The sequence below is a fragment of the Lotus japonicus genome, chromosome 2 (genome assembly GCF_012489685.1).
Source record: "Lotus japonicus ecotype B-129 chromosome 2, LjGifu_v1.2".
Classification (NCBI taxonomy): Eukaryota; Viridiplantae; Streptophyta; class Magnoliopsida; order Fabales; family Fabaceae; genus Lotus; species Lotus japonicus.
The window spans coordinates 89138466-89155669 of record NC_080042.1 but is presented as its reverse complement, the minus strand read 5'-3'; the positions used below and the strand labels follow the sequence as shown (position 1 = coordinate 89155669).

Below are 17204 nucleotides of genomic sequence, written 5' to 3'. Positions count from 1 at the left end.
ACTGTGATAGTTGATATGGATGTTCTTGACTCAACCATGGTCATGAATGATATATGTCTTAAAAGGTAAATATAACATGAGGGATCAAGTTCTTTTTTAAGGTAAATATTTAATTCAAAAATCAAACTAGCTGAGAGGTCAAAACGTTAGAATGAACAAAAGGTAAAAGGCACGAGGAACTCCCTTCAACCCACACCGAATTGTCATAGGTAAATGCATTCTTGACAAGATAATCAGTCACACAGTTACCGAATCTACAAACAAATAAAATATCAACACGATCAAAAGAAAGAGAAATAGAACAATAATCTTAACATATAAATCTAAGTAAGATCATGAGCCTCTAGAGAGACGTGTCCACCACTGAAAGAGCTGCAAATCTCTCAAACACATAATTTTGGAACCAAAATCAATCGCTAACAGCATAGCCCACCTAAGGTCAAGAGCTATACAAGATCCGATGACTGAACTTGGATGCGGAATGAAGTAGCTGAGGCCAAGACCAGATCACGGGCTACCATGCCAACATCAGCCACACAAGAGTCACGAACTAGAACATCAAATGTTCATTTTAACTCAACCCGGAGAAGGATGCTACCAAGCCACCTCCTGCTCCGTTAAGGGGCTAGCTAGAAGAAGGTGGGCCAAAGCGTTGCAAATAATGAAAAGCAGTAACCCGTGCCGGAACTTGCACAACAAAAAAGGTATCTCCAAAACAAACCTAACGATGACGCAAACTACATCACTGCGAAAATTAACGAGGGAGTCATCTATCTTTCCAAACTAACATTTAAACCATTTAATTTGTGCTTATTAAAAAAAAACATTTGATTTGTTTTAATCTGAAAATCCTTATCAATTGTGAATACATATCACGTGGTCCTCTTTTCAACTTATTTCCCGCACCGTTTCGCATCTGAAAATCTTTCTTGTAATGCTTGAGAAATTTCGTACACTTCGAGGACATATTTACAATTACTTTCTTCAATATTCGTCCCTTTATCTTAGACATCTTCTTCACGAGTTTGTTTTCCTTTGATTTGGATTTTCTTTTTTGTTTGTTTTAGGACATGAACCGGTGCAAATAGAAAGGAAGGGTGAACAGAACCAAGAGAAAGGGTTCATAATATTGAATCGCTGAAATCAATTTATTCATCTTATGATATCTTTTTTTTTTTTGAAATTATCTTATGATATATTTACACTGTAGCAGAAAGTATATATAAGGACCGCAGCTAACTATAAATTCCTAATAGTTTTTTTTATATATATATTGGAAAAATAAATTACACACCAATAATTGATCCATTGTTTTTTCCATATTCAACCCATAAATTCCTAATAGTTTGAAGATTGTTCTTCATATTTTCATGATACACATATCATTTAAATAACTTACTACCACATAGATCTCAAATCACTTATGTACGTGAGCTTTTTGAATTAGATAAAATTAAATTTAATATCTTGTAATTCAAATTATTTATTAATTCTTATATGGTATAAAAATATCAATGAGTCACCGTCTCTCTCTTTTTTTGTATCACTACGTACAACTTAACTCACAGTCGAGAACCTCTTTCGCAGCGACAAAACTCATTTGCAGCGATTAAGATTTGTCGGAAAATAATATTAATGTGCCAAAGTTGTGAATCAAAAACATTGTTATTCCATCACTTCCAAATAAACACACCAAAAAGAGAGTTATCTCTATGTTGAAACTGCGCAACAAACCAATCATGTAAAAAGAATTGATTAGGAAGAGACGTTAATTGCACAAAAAATGATCAATGGTCTTTAGTGGGAGCATTACAAAGAACACAACAAGCAAACATGCTAAGCTTGCACTAGAATCTCTTATGGTTTGTGGGCCTCCCTATTCTCAATTAGTCACATGAAAAATTAGACTTTCTCCAGAGCATGCACCTTTAAAATCAGATGCCAAAAACATTAACTAAGATGACCATCTTCAGTAAGAAAATTATAAGCAGACTATAGCAACCATCATTATTTCAATGCGATAATAATTGACATTCGCCATTTAGAACCACAAGAACCTAAATACTCTGGATCCCACCGCGGACATCACGAGGTAAAAACGTACGAAGAACAACGAAATTCCACCACCGTTATGTCAAAGATCAACTACTTTAAAATTAGTATCAGAAATATGCACATAAGAAATACGATCACATAGCCTATCAACACCCAGCAATCTTTATACTAGAGCGACAAACTACCATCATCCAACTGCAGCGCAAAACTAGTCCCAATAACATCCTTGACCTTGGTAATACCCTTCCAAATATACAGATCACTTGTTTGATAACAACCCATAATAATAAAATTCGTTCCCAATTTTCTTTTTTGAGTAAATACCTTCACCCACAATTTATCCTGCTCATGAATAAGACTATGCTCAAGTTTTCCCAACAAAACCTCATTATTCATTCGCGCACTTCGGATTCCAAGGCATAGTCTCAGGCTGTGTAATATCACTCCAAGCCTAGATTCCAACTTTAACTACTACCCTCTTTTGCCTGTATACAATTTTGAACGATTTTATCAACATGATCACATACTGATTTTGGAAACTAGAGAATCCGCATACAATAATCAGAAAGTAAAGACAAATCAGACTTAGTAAGACAAACACTCATGCTTTATTCAGTAACTTATTATTACGATGCCAATCTATCACTAAGCTTATTGATTATTAGAGCAAAATTATCCGTTGTGACGCGCCCCTTAAGAATAATTAACCCAATGTATTTTTAAGATTACTCGCACTACTAATGGCAGAATTACCTAATGCCATCCCTAAACCTGGACCTGGACCTGGACCTGGACCTGGACCTCAGTTATTTTTCATCAGTATCTCAAATTTGATTTCCCCAATAATTATCCATTAGCTTTCCTTAAAAAAGTTAAGTAGATAGAAAAGCCTGCAATTATTGAATGAAATAAACAAAAAATCAATGCCCAAATTTAGAACAAAAAAAATAATAATTCAGCGTGTAGAAAAAGCTACTACATATTTCGAAGCCCTTTTGGTTTTGTGGGCGAAAAAGAAAATAGAACTAAAAAGATTAGCACTCGGTATTTGCAGAGCGCAGTGCGAAAACCCCCAAAACTCTACGCGCTCTCTTCTCAACCAGGTTCATTCCCTTCTTCTCTCTCACAAATCTCATTCATCTTCCTTATTATTCTTTCCACTTTCTCTATTTCATTGTTCCTTTTGCTTCAGATTTCTCGATCCGTTTCGTGTTTCATATTCTAGGGTTTCTCTCTTGCTTCTGATTTTTTTTTTGAATAACTTCACCTTAATTGCTAATTTAATCATATGCTCGGTCGTAAGAACATGATTAGGGTTTGGATTTACTAATTTGCTATTAGATCGCGTTGCCTTTTGTTGATTAGTAAGAGCTGAGTGTTTTGCTATTCGAATTTCTGAGGATTATTGGGTTTATTGTGTATGATTCTTATATTCTTATGTGATTTTTGTAGGAACATGATCAAACTTTTCAAAGTTAAGGAAAAGCAGAGAGAACAGGCTGAAAATGCAAGTGGTGGACCACCTGTTAAGAAGCAAAGTGCTGGCGAGTTGCGTCTTCATAAAGGTTTCCTTCTTACTGAAACTTTTTTGTATGTTTTTTCATGCTGAATTTGTATGCAATTCGTAAAGGTGTGGTGCTAATATGTTTGCTTGATCAGTCGTCCGAGCGAGGCTCTGAACCGGATTAAAAAACGTATTAAAGGTGCTTGTATACCTTGTAGTTGCTAGAGCAGTAGTTTGCAGGGCTTGGCTCCATCTAGATGGAGAGGGCGGGCGGGGATAAGGTTGAAAGCCAGGGAAAGATAACATGAATATCTTAATTGTTATGTTTGATTCCGGAAGATACGGTTTTATGGTTTACCTTTTAGATTACTATAGATTCTTAGTTATTATAGAATGAAAAATTAAAAAGGAAAAGCATGATCTACCGAAGCTATAACCGGAAGTCATTTATTTTAGTTTCTGGTCTCAAAAGAACTGTAGCTAAGTTTGGTAGGGCATGGGCACGGCAGCACACTTTTCATTTTGTAATGGGACAAAGCTTAGAAGCAGCTCCATGTCTCCTGTGGGTACTGTTAGCCATAGTAGTCAATCACGGAAAATCGCGCCGCTATAGCGTCGTCGTGTCGTGGCCGTCCCCGCGATTCTGAAACTTTCTGCGGCGCGATTCGCGGCCAAAATCTCAGAGAATCTCAGCAGATCGCGGCGCTAGAGAAAGAAGATAAGTGGAACTTGATGAAAAACCCAAATTGCCCTCGAAATTTAAAACTAGGTTAAACTTTGAGGGTACTTTTGGCATTTCGCTTTGGAATAAGTGAAACGTGCGTTTCATCTTGCTTCACATCTTCATCTTGCGTCTGAGTCGACCAGAACCCATGGTCACCATGCAACCTTCTTCAGCCACCGTTTACCCCCATGGCCACGGCGTGACCTGCGAAGAGCACCGTCCAGCTTCCGGCGAACCCTTTGCAGCCCCAGGAGTTTTGTTTTCTAAAGTCTCCCGGCCCAGTTTCTGTTTCTTCTATTTATATCTTTTCTGATTCTTATTTATTCCTTTTTCTTTTTACTTTGTTGCTTTTATAGAGTATTCATTCACCCCCTTTTTTTTTCACTCATCAGACATGAATTCTGAATTTGTGATTAATTTGTAGCATTAATTTTTATGATATAAAATATATAGAAATTCAGAATAGCGGCCGTCCCGCTATCCCACTTTTGGGGTCGGCCGCTACGCGCCGCTATCCGGGATTGACTGCTATGCTGTTAGCCTGGCAAAATATAATACATGTGTAGTAACTTCCACATCATTACTGTCAAGTTTATGTTTACATGGTAAACAATTCAATTGCAATGGTTATATGAGCCCCTTGGGCGCAACCTGACGCAACAGTGGAGCAGAGGGTGTTCCGTGTTCGGCCTAGACGCACTATGGAGAGAAGTGCTGCAGCCATGCTGTTCCATAGGTGGTGAACTAGGCTGAGATTGTTCGGGGCTTGGTCGCATAGTGGTGTTGTTGAGAGCTATCAGATATGTGAGTTACTATTGTACAGAACTCAAGTGGAACAAAATTGAAGCAGGTGGTGGTTGTGGCGGCAGAACCACCACGGTGTAGTGAACAGTGGTGCTATGGGGTGTGGTGCGTTGGATGACAAAGCGTGATCATAAGATAGTGAGATACAGTGGAATGGGACCCATGTGCGAACAGCAATGGAAAATTGTAGCGACAGGAGATTTAATTGAGTTAGTGAGCGAGTGAATGACTGATGTGAAAATGATAATCCAAGTGTTGTATTTTGATTTGGTACCAGTACTAACAGGACCTATATAGCTTTTCATAAGTTCTGTCCTTTGTGAATGCTAAGCTGTTTTGCAAGCTTTTATGTGTTTCTGGTTCAGGGAGTGAGTTAGAATTTACATTCTTACCTACTACTATTTGCCAATAATATTTTTTTTTTCTTTGACTATAGTATCAAGTGGGGAAACATTATAGCACATGTGGATGTAACTTGTTTTATTCTTCTTGGTCAAGCCCCAAAAAGAAATGAGGTGGAGAAGAGAAGAGAGTATAAAGCCTTGACTTGATATTTCTGTGGTTAAAACCAGTGTTCTGAATCCCGGATAGTGGCGGGTAGCGACTGATCACAAAAACATTATAGCGGTTTAGTGCATAGCATGATGTTGAGGCTCCTGGGTAGGTCATTGGAAAGACGTTTGAGGTTGGTCGGAGGTTACAGGTTGCTGGATGGCGTGGTAGGCCGTGATGGATGGTTCAGATCTTTTAAAGGTTGAAGATGCATAATGTTAGATAAATATCTACATGCTCTCCTGACTTGCTGTCTTCTATCCTGTAGAGAGTATAAAGTTCACTAGTTCAACTATGATATGACTTGTCAAGCTGTAGTGTTATAGTTGCTGATCTGAGACATTTATTGTTTCAACCTTTGCTTGAGCCTGTAGTTTTTTGCCATTTTATTTTGTTTTACAAGTTTTTGTCTCAGTGGAACTTTTAATCTTTCAGATATAAGTGAGCTGAATCTACCAAAATCCTGTACCATAACATTCCCCAATGGCAAAGATGACCTGATGAACTTTGAAGTTTCAATTCGACCAGATGATGGATTTTACTTGTAAGGAAGCATACATGTTATCTGCATTTTACTTTCAACTTATTGATCTATCTTTACTACTGACTCTTGTTGAAGGCTTGATGTATGTTGGCTTCGTCTTATGTTTATTTATTTGTTTGTTTTGTTTATATTTTTTTAAACACTTAGTAAATTTATAATCTGGTAGGATCTAAAATCTATACCCATACCCCAAAATGAAGAAAAAACTCACTAGTCTCCACTATGGTTTGCTTGTTATTACAGAGGTGGCACATTTTTGTTCACATTCCAAGTGTCTCCCATCTATCCCCATGAAGCACCGAAGGTGAAGTGCAAGACAAAGGTAGGATTGACTTGATTATCTGTTTTACCTCAATTCATGCTCCATTTATGTAGAGAGATCAGGTTTAACTTTAATTTTGGGTATACGTGTTGTTTTCCTATTCTCTTAATGAACTTATTTTATGCAGGTCTACCATCCTAATATTGATTTGGAGGGAAATGTTTGTTTGAACATCTTACGAGAAGACTGGAAGCCTGTCCTTAATATAAACACTGTCATCTATGGCTTGTATCATCTCTTTACGGTATGGTTTTTGATTTTTTGATTTTTCCCTTTTGGTTATCCTTGATTTTTTTTTGAATCTAACCCTCTTATTGTGTGCAGGAACCAAATTCTGAGGATCCTCTGAATCATGAAGCCGCAACTGTGCTGAGAGAGAACCCAAAGTTGTTCGAATCTAATGTGAGGAGGGCAATGGCTGGTGGGTACGTGGGACAAACCTTTTTCCCACGCTGTATGTAAACCTTTGCTTGATAATACCCCTCAAGTCCCCTGTTCAGATATATTATCAATGCTTTGACGGTCCATGGATTGTAAAATTTATTTTAAAAATTGCATCTTACTTTCGTCAGTATGTTATTTTTCTTGGTGGAGCAACAAGGACTAGTTTCCTAGACCACCAAACGCATCGAAAAGCTAAACAAGTTGAATGTTATTGTAACTTCTGTGGTTTATTGAATGTTACTGTTGACATACTATTCCCATGTGGACCATGCAGAAAATGGGTTCATCGATCAATATTTTTATGTTTGGATTTCCGGTAAATTCAATGTCGATCCTACTTGGTAAAAATCTTACTTTGGGAAACTGAATATATTTATTAGTTCCGATCCTACTTAACTTGGTAAACAGAGTATGGTTAGCATGAGGATAAACAATGTTTTTTTGAAGAGAGGCAGGGTGTTTTGAGAGTGAAAAATTGAAGTTCGTGTATTCTTCCGTAGCACTGAGATTGTACTTCAAAGTTTTGTCAACCATTTGAATATCCTGAAGTGTAAATATTACAGTCATACAAGTGTACAACCGATGGAAAACTAAAAATTGTGCCGCAAAACAGTATAGCCATGAGTTCCATTATCTATGATGTGCTACCATTCTTCTGCCAACATTTACAAAATAATATTTCTGATCCGTTCATCAGATTTGTCATCTCAAGAGGACGCAATGGCTCATAACAAGCTTGTTCCTCCTCGTCATGAACCAACTATAAATGTGTGGTTAACCCGGTCTCTTCAAATTTAAAACTAATGAGCCCATTTCATTGTTAGAAGATAGTTTCAAATGTTTCGAGAATGTAGCGGAAGATGATACCACATTTTTAAGATGTAACTTTCTTACTCCAACTAGGAGCATTGGAGACTTTCATGCAATCAGTGTCTCTTACATCATCTCCTCCTCTTTCAGGGCTACAATTCTAGCATTCTCACGGTCCTTCTTAAATAGATAATATAGTGGTGTGTAGCACAAACAGCACAATCCAAATGGAATCACCATCATTGAAAGAAGGCCCTTTGACAAGGCAAGGGCCTCCGGTGAAGATCCTTTGATGGGATCAACAGACTTTGCATTGTATCCAAATATTTTCTCTGAAAGAATCCCAACAAGGGGAGCAGCAACAGAAGAAAATGAGCCTTCAAAAGCACGATCAAATGCGTAAATCATGGTCCGGTGCTTCACCGGGACTACCTCGGCGAACATAGGACCATTTGCAGCCGTTGCATTCCAGCTGATAGTTAGACCCATCAAAAAGAGGGTGACAGAAAAGGTAAGAAAACTACTCACTGACTGGGGGATTACCCTGAGAAGAAACCATGAGAATGGAATACCCATAAATGCACTGAACTGTGCGCACATGATTCGACCAGAATGAGGGTAGACACGTGACAATTGATCAGCTATTGATCCACCAAAGAAGGAACCCATGGCACATCCAATAGCAAAAAGACTGAGGAGGGTTGCTGAAGTATTATTATCAAAACCTGCACGATGTACCAGTTCATCATATCTAGCAAGTACAGGTGTATTCATAAGGTTTGAATATCAATGTAGTGAAGTAGCAATTCAAGAGCTAGAAAAACACAAAATTGCAAAATTGCTTTAGAATATCAATGTACAGAATTTGGATTGATTCTCACCAATTAGTTCAAACCACATTGTGAAGAATACCATGGCTGTCCATGGTAGTGAACCAATAATGCCCTGTAAGACAATTATTTGAAATGTTTTCACTTTGATCACAGCTTTCATGGCTGCCCAAGAGGTCATCCAAATTGATGCTACACTAGCATTGCCTTTGTAGATAGGGTCTTCCCTGGTAACACAGGAAGTTAATTTACCAATAGTTACAAATCAAATAGATATAATGAATTCAGTAATTTGTCAGTTATTATTCATGAGGATGAAAAAATATGACAGTTTGGAGGCACTTAAGAGGTCAAAAAGTACTAAAAGTTGTACCAAATGCTAAATGGGCGGTGTTAGTAATAATGCATGTAAGTATGTAACCCTTCTACAATTGATTCTGAAGACAATCAGTTATGGGATTGAGCTTCTGTGAGTAACTTCTAGGTTTCATAATTGATTATGATTGAAAGAGAAACTGATCCAAACATGCTAATAATATGTAATTACCTATCTGAACTCTGACTAGCATCAACATTGGTGGTAAATCTTTTTTTTGGCTCAACCACATATAGTAAAACAAGGGTTCCAATCAATGCACTCAAAGTTGCCATCAAAATGAAGGCACATCTCCAACCTTGTATACCCCAAAACTGCTGACCAGCCATGACAGTAGCCATAACACCACCTCCTATGCCCCCCAAGGTACCCACAAGGCTTAGTAATCCAAACCCAGTTCCTCTCACTCCATCCATGTAGCTATCAGCAATGAAAGACTGTAGTGCTGGAATCACAATTGCCAAACCAAAGCCATTTATTGCTCTCCAGAATGCAACCTGCATAAAATCGCGGCAAACACCCACAGCAGCTGTAGATAGAGCCCAGCAGAACGTGCCCATAGCGAGAATTGTGGGGCGATCATAGTTAATGACAAGTATACCCGCCAGTGGAGATGATAGTCCCTGAACAAAGTTTCTTATGAATGTGAGGTAACCCAAATCGGACGGTCCGGCATTAAATGCTTCACTGACTTCTTTGTAGACAGATGGAAGAAGATTTTCATCGGCACGCTCCATAATAGCAGCCAGGTTGATAAGAATGAGCGAGAGCGACACGCCAAAAATCTGTTTTGTCCTGTGATAAAGAATTATGGTGAGGCCAACTTAGAAAAGAAGAAGAAGAGATAAGAGCCATGGCTGCAACCATTATTTCAGATTAGGAACTGAAATAAAAGGAACGGAAAGAAGAAGAAAAATTAGAATATCAGACAAAGTTAGGTGAATAATTAAAGATGTAGTCTAGGCCCTCATTTTTCACAAAATCACAGAATTAGAAGTTTATAATGAAATTTCCAAATGCATAAAGAATGATATATGCTATTCTAAGTTGCTATGAATGATGTGTGTTGGTCTAAAATCTAATCATTATATGATACTGGCTGCTCGCTTGTCATTGCCAATGCATCTCTAAGTGATTTTTGAGATAGCAACAAGAGTTTACAAATGAATGTACAAACTATGCATCTTTCACAGACAGAAGTTTATATCCTTGTAACTTGTAAGAACAGATCGCCACTAAATTGGTATTTCTATAATGGTGTTTCTATCTCAAAGCCTGATTTTAATTCAGTGCGCTGTATTTCCCGTGAAGAAACATTAGTCAAGGAAAACTAATCCAAAAATTGAATGTTGCAGATTTATTAGAAACTTCACTCCAGACAATGTTAGATTTGCAGCAAATTTTGTATAGTGCGACCTTAAGTGTAGCTGGATAAAAACTTCTAATTAAAGTAACAACTCAAACGGTGAGAGCCTCAATAGTAGGCTTGCTTGATCAATCCCCCTAACAGAGTAGATCTATATACTGGCGCTTATTGAGACTTCAATTTCATGCCTTTTAAGTTTCGGGCATATTTGGTTCATGAGGCAATAGGTCTGCAGATGATTTCATATAATGCATGGAAGGAGGAAAAAATGAATAGATATTTAAAATCCATCTGGGAAATTCTCTTAGTCTAAAATGTAAGTATCTAGCACTAGAATATAGGATATGCACCATAATCCATGAAGAGTTCAAATTATATAACAGAACTACATCCATCTGATTTAAAAACATGAACTGTGAATATAGAACTAGGTTTCAGCAGAAGTTCAAACGTAAAAAAGGGACAAATTTAGGCACACAAATTTATAGAGGAAGGGATGTAGTTACTCCAAATCAATAGAAGATTCATAAGTGAGAAAAAAAAAATACACAAGTCGGAGTTATTAGAATTTCTAAGGCACATAAATAGAAACATAAACACCATCATGTTAATATCCTGAACAAGAACCAAGCTTAGAAAGCCCTATGACCCAACCCATTAGTTACAAAACAGAGTTTCAATATTTTTGGTCATTAGTTTGAATTCATTATCATCAAGTATCTTCATAAACCTATCAATCCAACACCGGGGGGGAAATAATCAATCTCATTCAATGTACAGCAGTTGCTATAACAACAAAGTCAAGTACAAGTTGAGTAAAACGATGCTTTACATTCTCAGTTACGCTTCTGGTATAGAAACAACTACATGTACAGAAAGAGAGAAGAAAAAGCACTCACTTCATGGCTTCTGGTGTGATTTGAGGATCGGCTGAGTCGCATGTCCGAGAGAGCAAGTTTCAGACAAAGGCCAACGTTGGTGGCGGATGGATCTGACGCAATAAACTATCGACAAAATAAACTGACCAATTGAAAATTCCGATGTAACGTTTTGTTTTGTTTGGTACTTAGTGCATGTTTTGATATCTCTTAATTGATTTCTTTCTTAATTTGAAGAAATATAATTACTGATCAAATAACATATACTCGTGCTGAATCTACATAGCAAAATCATAGGGTCAAAGTGGATTTGATGATGATTCGATGGGATTCATTTTCAATCTCATCTCATGTTTGGATATTTGTACAATTGCCTAGTAAACGTGGAACGTGTTACCTGTGTTAGCGTCTGCTCTCTTCAAGTTTTAATTTCAGGTTTGAATTCTTCCAATTTTGTTCACTTCATTGTCATTATTGTTAGAGTTTAATTTTGATGCACCGACGGTGTAAAGTTTTTTTACACCGTCAACCAATCAGATTTTAAGGATGTGACATGTCAATTAAATAAATTAAATGAAAAAAGAGATTTTCTCACATCCTTGAAATCTGATTGGTTGACGGTGTATCGGTGCATCAAACTTTTTCTCTTATTGTTATCATTGTCTTCGTGCGATCAATGAGCAGGGACCATACAATTAGGCAATCTGGAGTTAGACTAGTCAATTATTCATTAAGTTAGATGAAGATTCAAGACTTCCTTTTTTACAACAACAGAAATTTATGTAGTTAAAAAGGGTAAAGTTTAAGAACTCTATTCAACTTAAGGTAATAATCGATTTTGAATTCTCAATCTTGGATCTCATGAAATGAAATCATCTATTTCTTTTTCCATGAAAGTTTTTAAATATATAAAACAATGGCTCCAAAAGTATGTAACGACTACTTTGGCAGTTGAAAAGACAAGCTACGCGTAGCATAGGGTTGGGACTAGTTGTTAATGTTGCAGGCAAAACCACATGGTTAGTCGTTGGCACGACAAATTAGAAGAGCTGAACAATAATAATCACGCATATAGACGAGATTTGTGGACAGAGACAAAAGTCTAAGCAAAGATAAAAAGATATTTTGAAGCTTCTAAAGTTTTGTCACGTGCGCCTTAAGCATCAGCTTTGTTCCTTAATAATAGAAATGATGGTTTTCCACTATGAACCAACTGATATAAGGAACATCGAGCGAAATAGTCTCCGGATTGACTAAGACTATGCAGACACTAGTACCCCACGATCTATGAGTGACTTGTGTGTATAAACAAGGTTTAGTGGTAATGGATCAGATTAACTGTTGTAGTTAGCTGAATTTTTCCTAAAAAAGGGAGTAGGGATGACGCAATTTGTATAAAACAACAATCAAACTATCAATACAACTTACAATTTTTTTCATAATTCCTTTGTTCATTTATTTTATTTCCTTTACTTTTCTAGAGCTATTTACTTATTTTCCAGCCTTTACTTTACATTTTCAGCTTTTACTTTCACCCGTTTAAGTCTTTATTTATCTATTTTTGTTGGTACCTTAGTTTTTCACAACTACCTCGTCTTTAACTTCTCGATGACAATCACTGAGAATTTTTTAGAGTGTCTTATAAACTTGTATTGAAGAATATAGTTTATTCCTCAAGTAATCGCTTGATTAGGGAATATATACGTTAATTTTTCAGCTGATTCACATGGCAGGACCTAAGTAAATCTAGTTTTAGTGTTTTGTCAAAAAAAGTATTGCTATATTTTCTATTCAATTGGGGAAGGAGCTAGCCAGCCCATGGTGTTGGGATGTTTCCACAAAATGGGCTCAACCTTTTTTAGCTTGACCCCTTTTTTTTTGGGTTCAAAGCTTGACCCTTTTTCTTATGACATAAAGCAAATACACTTGATTGACTATAAAAGAGAAAACCGGCCTTTTTTGAAGAAAAATCTCACCAAAAAAATGAAAATTTTGTGAATTAAAGCAAACGAACTAAGCTACGATGATGAGCCAGCCCAATATTGTATTGGTCAAAGAACTTTTACGTCATTTCGGGTCCTAGTATATTAATACATACATTTGAGCTAAAGTAGAATAAATAATTAATTAGAGGTTTTCAAAAAGAAAAGAAAAATAAATAATAATAAAATTGAATAGAAACATCAAACATCTTAATTTCAGAAGGATAAACTTAAAAAATTTAAGTTGTAGGGTTTAATACTTTAATAGATGACATTACACGTGCTGGTGGGTCCCACATGAGCCCTTCCTAATGCACGTGTGCAATTTTTTGTTCATTTTCGTTGGCTTTGTTTATTCATGTACCATAACATTGATCAAAGACATGTGAAGTCCAAATATATTAGTGTGAAGCCCCTTTGATTAATTACCAATGTATACTAGAAATCTAATACATCAATGTGGAGAGTGAACTGGTTATATAACCATCTCCAACCATAACATTTTTTTTTTTGAAACACAACTTCAATATAATTAAGAACCAAACAACATCGAGACCAAAATGTCAGAAAAAACAAAAGAGCTAGTAGTTGGAGGAACTTCCTCAATCCACACTAAATTAGCGAATGAGGAAGCATTCCGCGCTAGAAAATCCGTAACTGAATTACCAGAACGGCGAACAAATAAAAAATGAACAACATCAAAATAACGACAAAAATCAACACTCTCTAATAAGAACAACAAAATAAGATTCCCAATCCGGAGGCTTCTTCCACCATCTCCAACCATAACATTGATCAAAGACATATGAAGTCCAAATAAATAGAATAAAGTCCAATAAGAATTTAATAATATTCAACATTTAATAAATAATTGTTTGTCATATCAGAAAGGAGATTTTTAATTTTTTGAAAATAATAAGTTGTTGGATATGACAAGAATTTTTATTGAACTCTACATGAAATGGTTGGACATTGGCAGATAAATTTTACACAATTAATGCGTTAAAATTAAACTTTTTAAATAAACCAAATAAGTTTTAAAAGATTCAATTTTCAAAACAAATAGGATGACTAGGCACATTATTCTAAAGTAAACACAATTACAGATCATGGGGCGCAAAGCGCCGTCTCTACCCTTGCTTGCCTCCACTTACCTTTTTACTCCTTTCTCGTGTGGTTGTTTCGGGAATAATGATATGGTCTGATTAACTATGAAGAAGCTCTGTCTGAGGCAGTTGGGAAAGCTTGTTGTTGATACTCTGATTGAGAGTCTCAATCAACCTTTGGTGGTATAAATGCCTAGCTTCTTATTGAATCGGTGGTCATGAGGTCGTGTGCCTTATGTGTGAATGAAGTGGCCACGGTGAACGCCAATCCTAGTGTGGATGAGAAGGGAGAGAATGACGAGGCCGTTGAGACCATAATCACTATGGGGTATGAGTGTTTTCTCTTTAAAGATGATCCAGACAAAACTTAAATGAGACAAAGTACAAGCCTAAAATATCATCATGCATGTCCCAATCACAATGCTCAATCCTAAATCATAAGTACTACATAGGCCAAAAATATAAACCCAAATCAAAGAAGGTGCAGATACTAACAATACAATGTAAAATAAAAATCATGTTTTTAGTGATGATTCTTATAAATTCTCTACTGACTAAGGACCATATCCTAGTTCCTCCCTCCATATACAATGTGTAGTAGTTTGTTCATTAAGTTACTTAACTTCATCACTATAGACTAATTATAAAATTATGTATGAAAAATATATTAACACTATAAAACTTCTAATTCATTTATTTTATATACGATTGGTTCACCTATAATAGAGTTTAATAAAAATTTACACAACCCCTTAAACAATTCATAAAAACTTGAATTTATGCATACATCTGGTTATCCCTAGCACTAGTAAAAAATATTACTATATTTGTTCCTAAAAAAGTGATTTTCATTATTATATAGCCCTCTTGTATACGGCTACAGAAAATGATAAACATCTATCCAATAGTATGTAGAGAGAGAGAGAGAGACTTTGGCATGATAGGGCCAAGTCAATGGTATACCAAATTACCAATAAGTGGTTTACATGTTTTATTTCACGTGTGATACACTTCATATATAATTTAATTAAATTTTATTCCAAAATATAATATTAAATAAATAGCATAAATTATATCGATTTCCAGTCCCTCATATTTTTAGGACCATACAAATTAAAAAAGTGCTTTCCAACCGTGCACTTGGTATTCCAATATTAGTTGAAACCCAATTGTCAATAAAATAAAATGAAGATGGTTGCTCTGGGTCCCAATTTGCGGTGGTTCTTTTGTGCATCGCTATCTCCATTTCATCACACACGAAATTGCATGTGAGCTAGCTGCAACTTACTTTGACCAGTCTAATCTGATCTTTCTCTCTCTCTCTCTCTCTATTTCCATTGCCAAGTTTCTTACCAAAATAAAATGACAATGCCAGAACCAGAACAAACAATTATTACAAAATACCCAGACTCGCAAATCAGAAGAAATCTCTGTCAGTTACTACATGTAAAAAATGATTTGATTCCTTCCTTCCATCATCAGCATATATTTTTTCACTGACGCTCGTGTCTGGAACAGTAGCGATCGAGGTCACAGATTCACCTACCAATACCATGCTCTTTTTTTTATATATATTTCTTTAATTTTCGATTTTCGTACCTAGCTAGGTGTTAGTCATGTGGGTCGCCGCAGAATTGGACTGTGGAATCCGTGAGTGATTAAGGTAGCTACAGTGCTGCACTGTTAGAATCTACTAATTGTTAACTAACAGGTCATGTGGCTTCCGTGAAAGGAAGAGTGCGTTTGGTCACTCATGGCATGTTTCCTATTTCACCATCACAGTTGATTTTACACGTCTTGTGTGGCGAGAGAGATTGTTTACTTGCAACAGACGAAATGGATTAACGGATCGAGGATTCGATTAACATATATAAACAGTTAGACATGTTTAGTTATTTATGCTAAATCTAGAAGGTTCAAACCTGATTTTTATGGAGGAAAATAACAGCCTAAAGAGTGACCCCATCTAGGAAATGGACTTTGGGGGCACATAATTAAGCACTCATCTTAAATAGCTGCTCATAATTCCCCCAAGCCATTAAGCCACAATCAAGACTACCATGAAGCCATCATAAATTAGCATATAACCTCAAGACAACTAGCAATCCAAGAGACAACCTTGAACCTTATAAGTACTCTAAACAATGAAGGAAAAATATATGTTCACTCACCACCAGATAGACACTATTATTGAATAAAACCGTAGAATTATAGTCGTTTGCGTAAAAAAATACTTAAGAGTGTTATTTGAATAAAAAGGTGAACATACATGAAATTACAAATGTTCATTTTTATAGTAATTGGACCTCCTCACTCTAGAAACACCATCTATTACATAGTAGGTTGACTAATTAACATGTAGACGACGCTGATCAAGTCACACAATTGGTTGACTTAACATGCAAACAACGCTTTCCTTGATTGAGCGAGTGGCAAGGTGACACCCATATATCTCTTTGACTGTCAACCTTCCTTGACGTGACATGAAACCCAACCTTGCTCCTCTGGGCCTAATAACTCGAGACTCAACCACCTAACCCAAATTCATTACGATCCAAGTATTATCTCTAATGTTGAGTCGGTTAAAGAAAACTTAGTAGAAAGAGAGAGATACATGAGAAAGAGGTAGGGAAGAGATGAGCTCCCTCTCTCATTTGGTTATACGACATAAGGAGTAGGAGAGAGTTTTATGGTGAGTCCACCCACCGATTATGGACCATCGAAGGATAAATGAGTGAAGTGTAAATACTTTCTTTCACTTTCCAAATATAACCATACCACATTTTATCATATAATATAAATATTTATATATCTGTGGGTAAAGATGTCAGCTGAGAAGTGAGAAGTACTACCCTTACCCTTGCAAAAATATCAGCTGTATTATTTGTATGATGAATTTAGTGGGGG

General features: G+C 36.3%; 2 protein-coding genes across 2 annotated transcripts; one reads left to right on the top strand and one right to left on the bottom strand.

The window, feature by feature from the left end:
• The first annotated feature begins 3002 nt into the window (after positions 1 to 3002).
• LOC130740757 (NEDD8-conjugating enzyme Ubc12) lies at positions 3003 to 7203 on the top strand. The gene is made up of 6 exons (XM_057593440.1): positions 3003 to 3158; positions 3508 to 3620; positions 6075 to 6183; positions 6427 to 6505; positions 6633 to 6749; positions 6830 to 7203. Exons 2-6 carry the CDS (start codon positions 3512 to 3514, stop codon positions 6965 to 6967), a joined length of 552 nt encoding a protein of 183 aa, XP_057449423.1. The 5' UTR covers positions 3003 to 3158; positions 3508 to 3511; the 3' UTR covers positions 6968 to 7203.
• A 205-nt stretch (positions 7204 to 7408) lies between these two features.
• LOC130740755 (uncharacterized) lies at positions 7409 to 11608 on the bottom strand. The gene is made up of 4 exons (XM_057593439.1): positions 11231 to 11608; positions 9137 to 9760; positions 8641 to 8816; positions 7409 to 8484 (listed from the first exon to the last, which is right to left on the bottom strand). Exons 1-4 carry the CDS (start codon positions 11233 to 11235, stop codon positions 7886 to 7888), a joined length of 1404 nt encoding a protein of 467 aa, XP_057449422.1. The 5' UTR covers positions 11236 to 11608; the 3' UTR covers positions 7409 to 7885.
• Positions 11609 to 17204: the final 5596 nt, after the last annotated feature.

What these genes read in the sequence shown, in the direction of transcription:
- LOC130740757 (XM_057593440.1), top strand. Translation starts at nt 3,512, where the DNA reads ATGATCAAACTTTTCAAAGTTAAGGAAAAGCAGAGAGAACAGGCTGAA. An exon ending in CGAGTTGCGTCTTCATAAAG is followed by an intron (nt 3,621 to 6,074) that starts GTTTCCTTCTTA and finishes TTAATCTTTCAG; the next exon opens with ATATAAGTGAGCTGAATCTA. An exon ending in AGGTGAAGTGCAAGACAAAG is followed by an intron (nt 6,506 to 6,632) that starts GTAGGATTGACT and finishes TATTTTATGCAG; the next exon opens with GTCTACCATCCTAATATTGA.
- LOC130740755 (XM_057593439.1), bottom strand. An exon ending in GCTAGTCAGAGTTCAGATAG is followed by an intron (nt 8,817 to 9,136) that starts GTAATTACATAT and finishes CTGTGTTACCAG; the next exon opens with GGAAGACCCTATCTACAAAG. An exon ending in AATGTGGTTTGAACTAATTG is followed by an intron (nt 8,485 to 8,640) that starts GTGAGAATCAAT and finishes TACATCGTGCAG; the next exon opens with GTTTTGATAATAATACTTCA.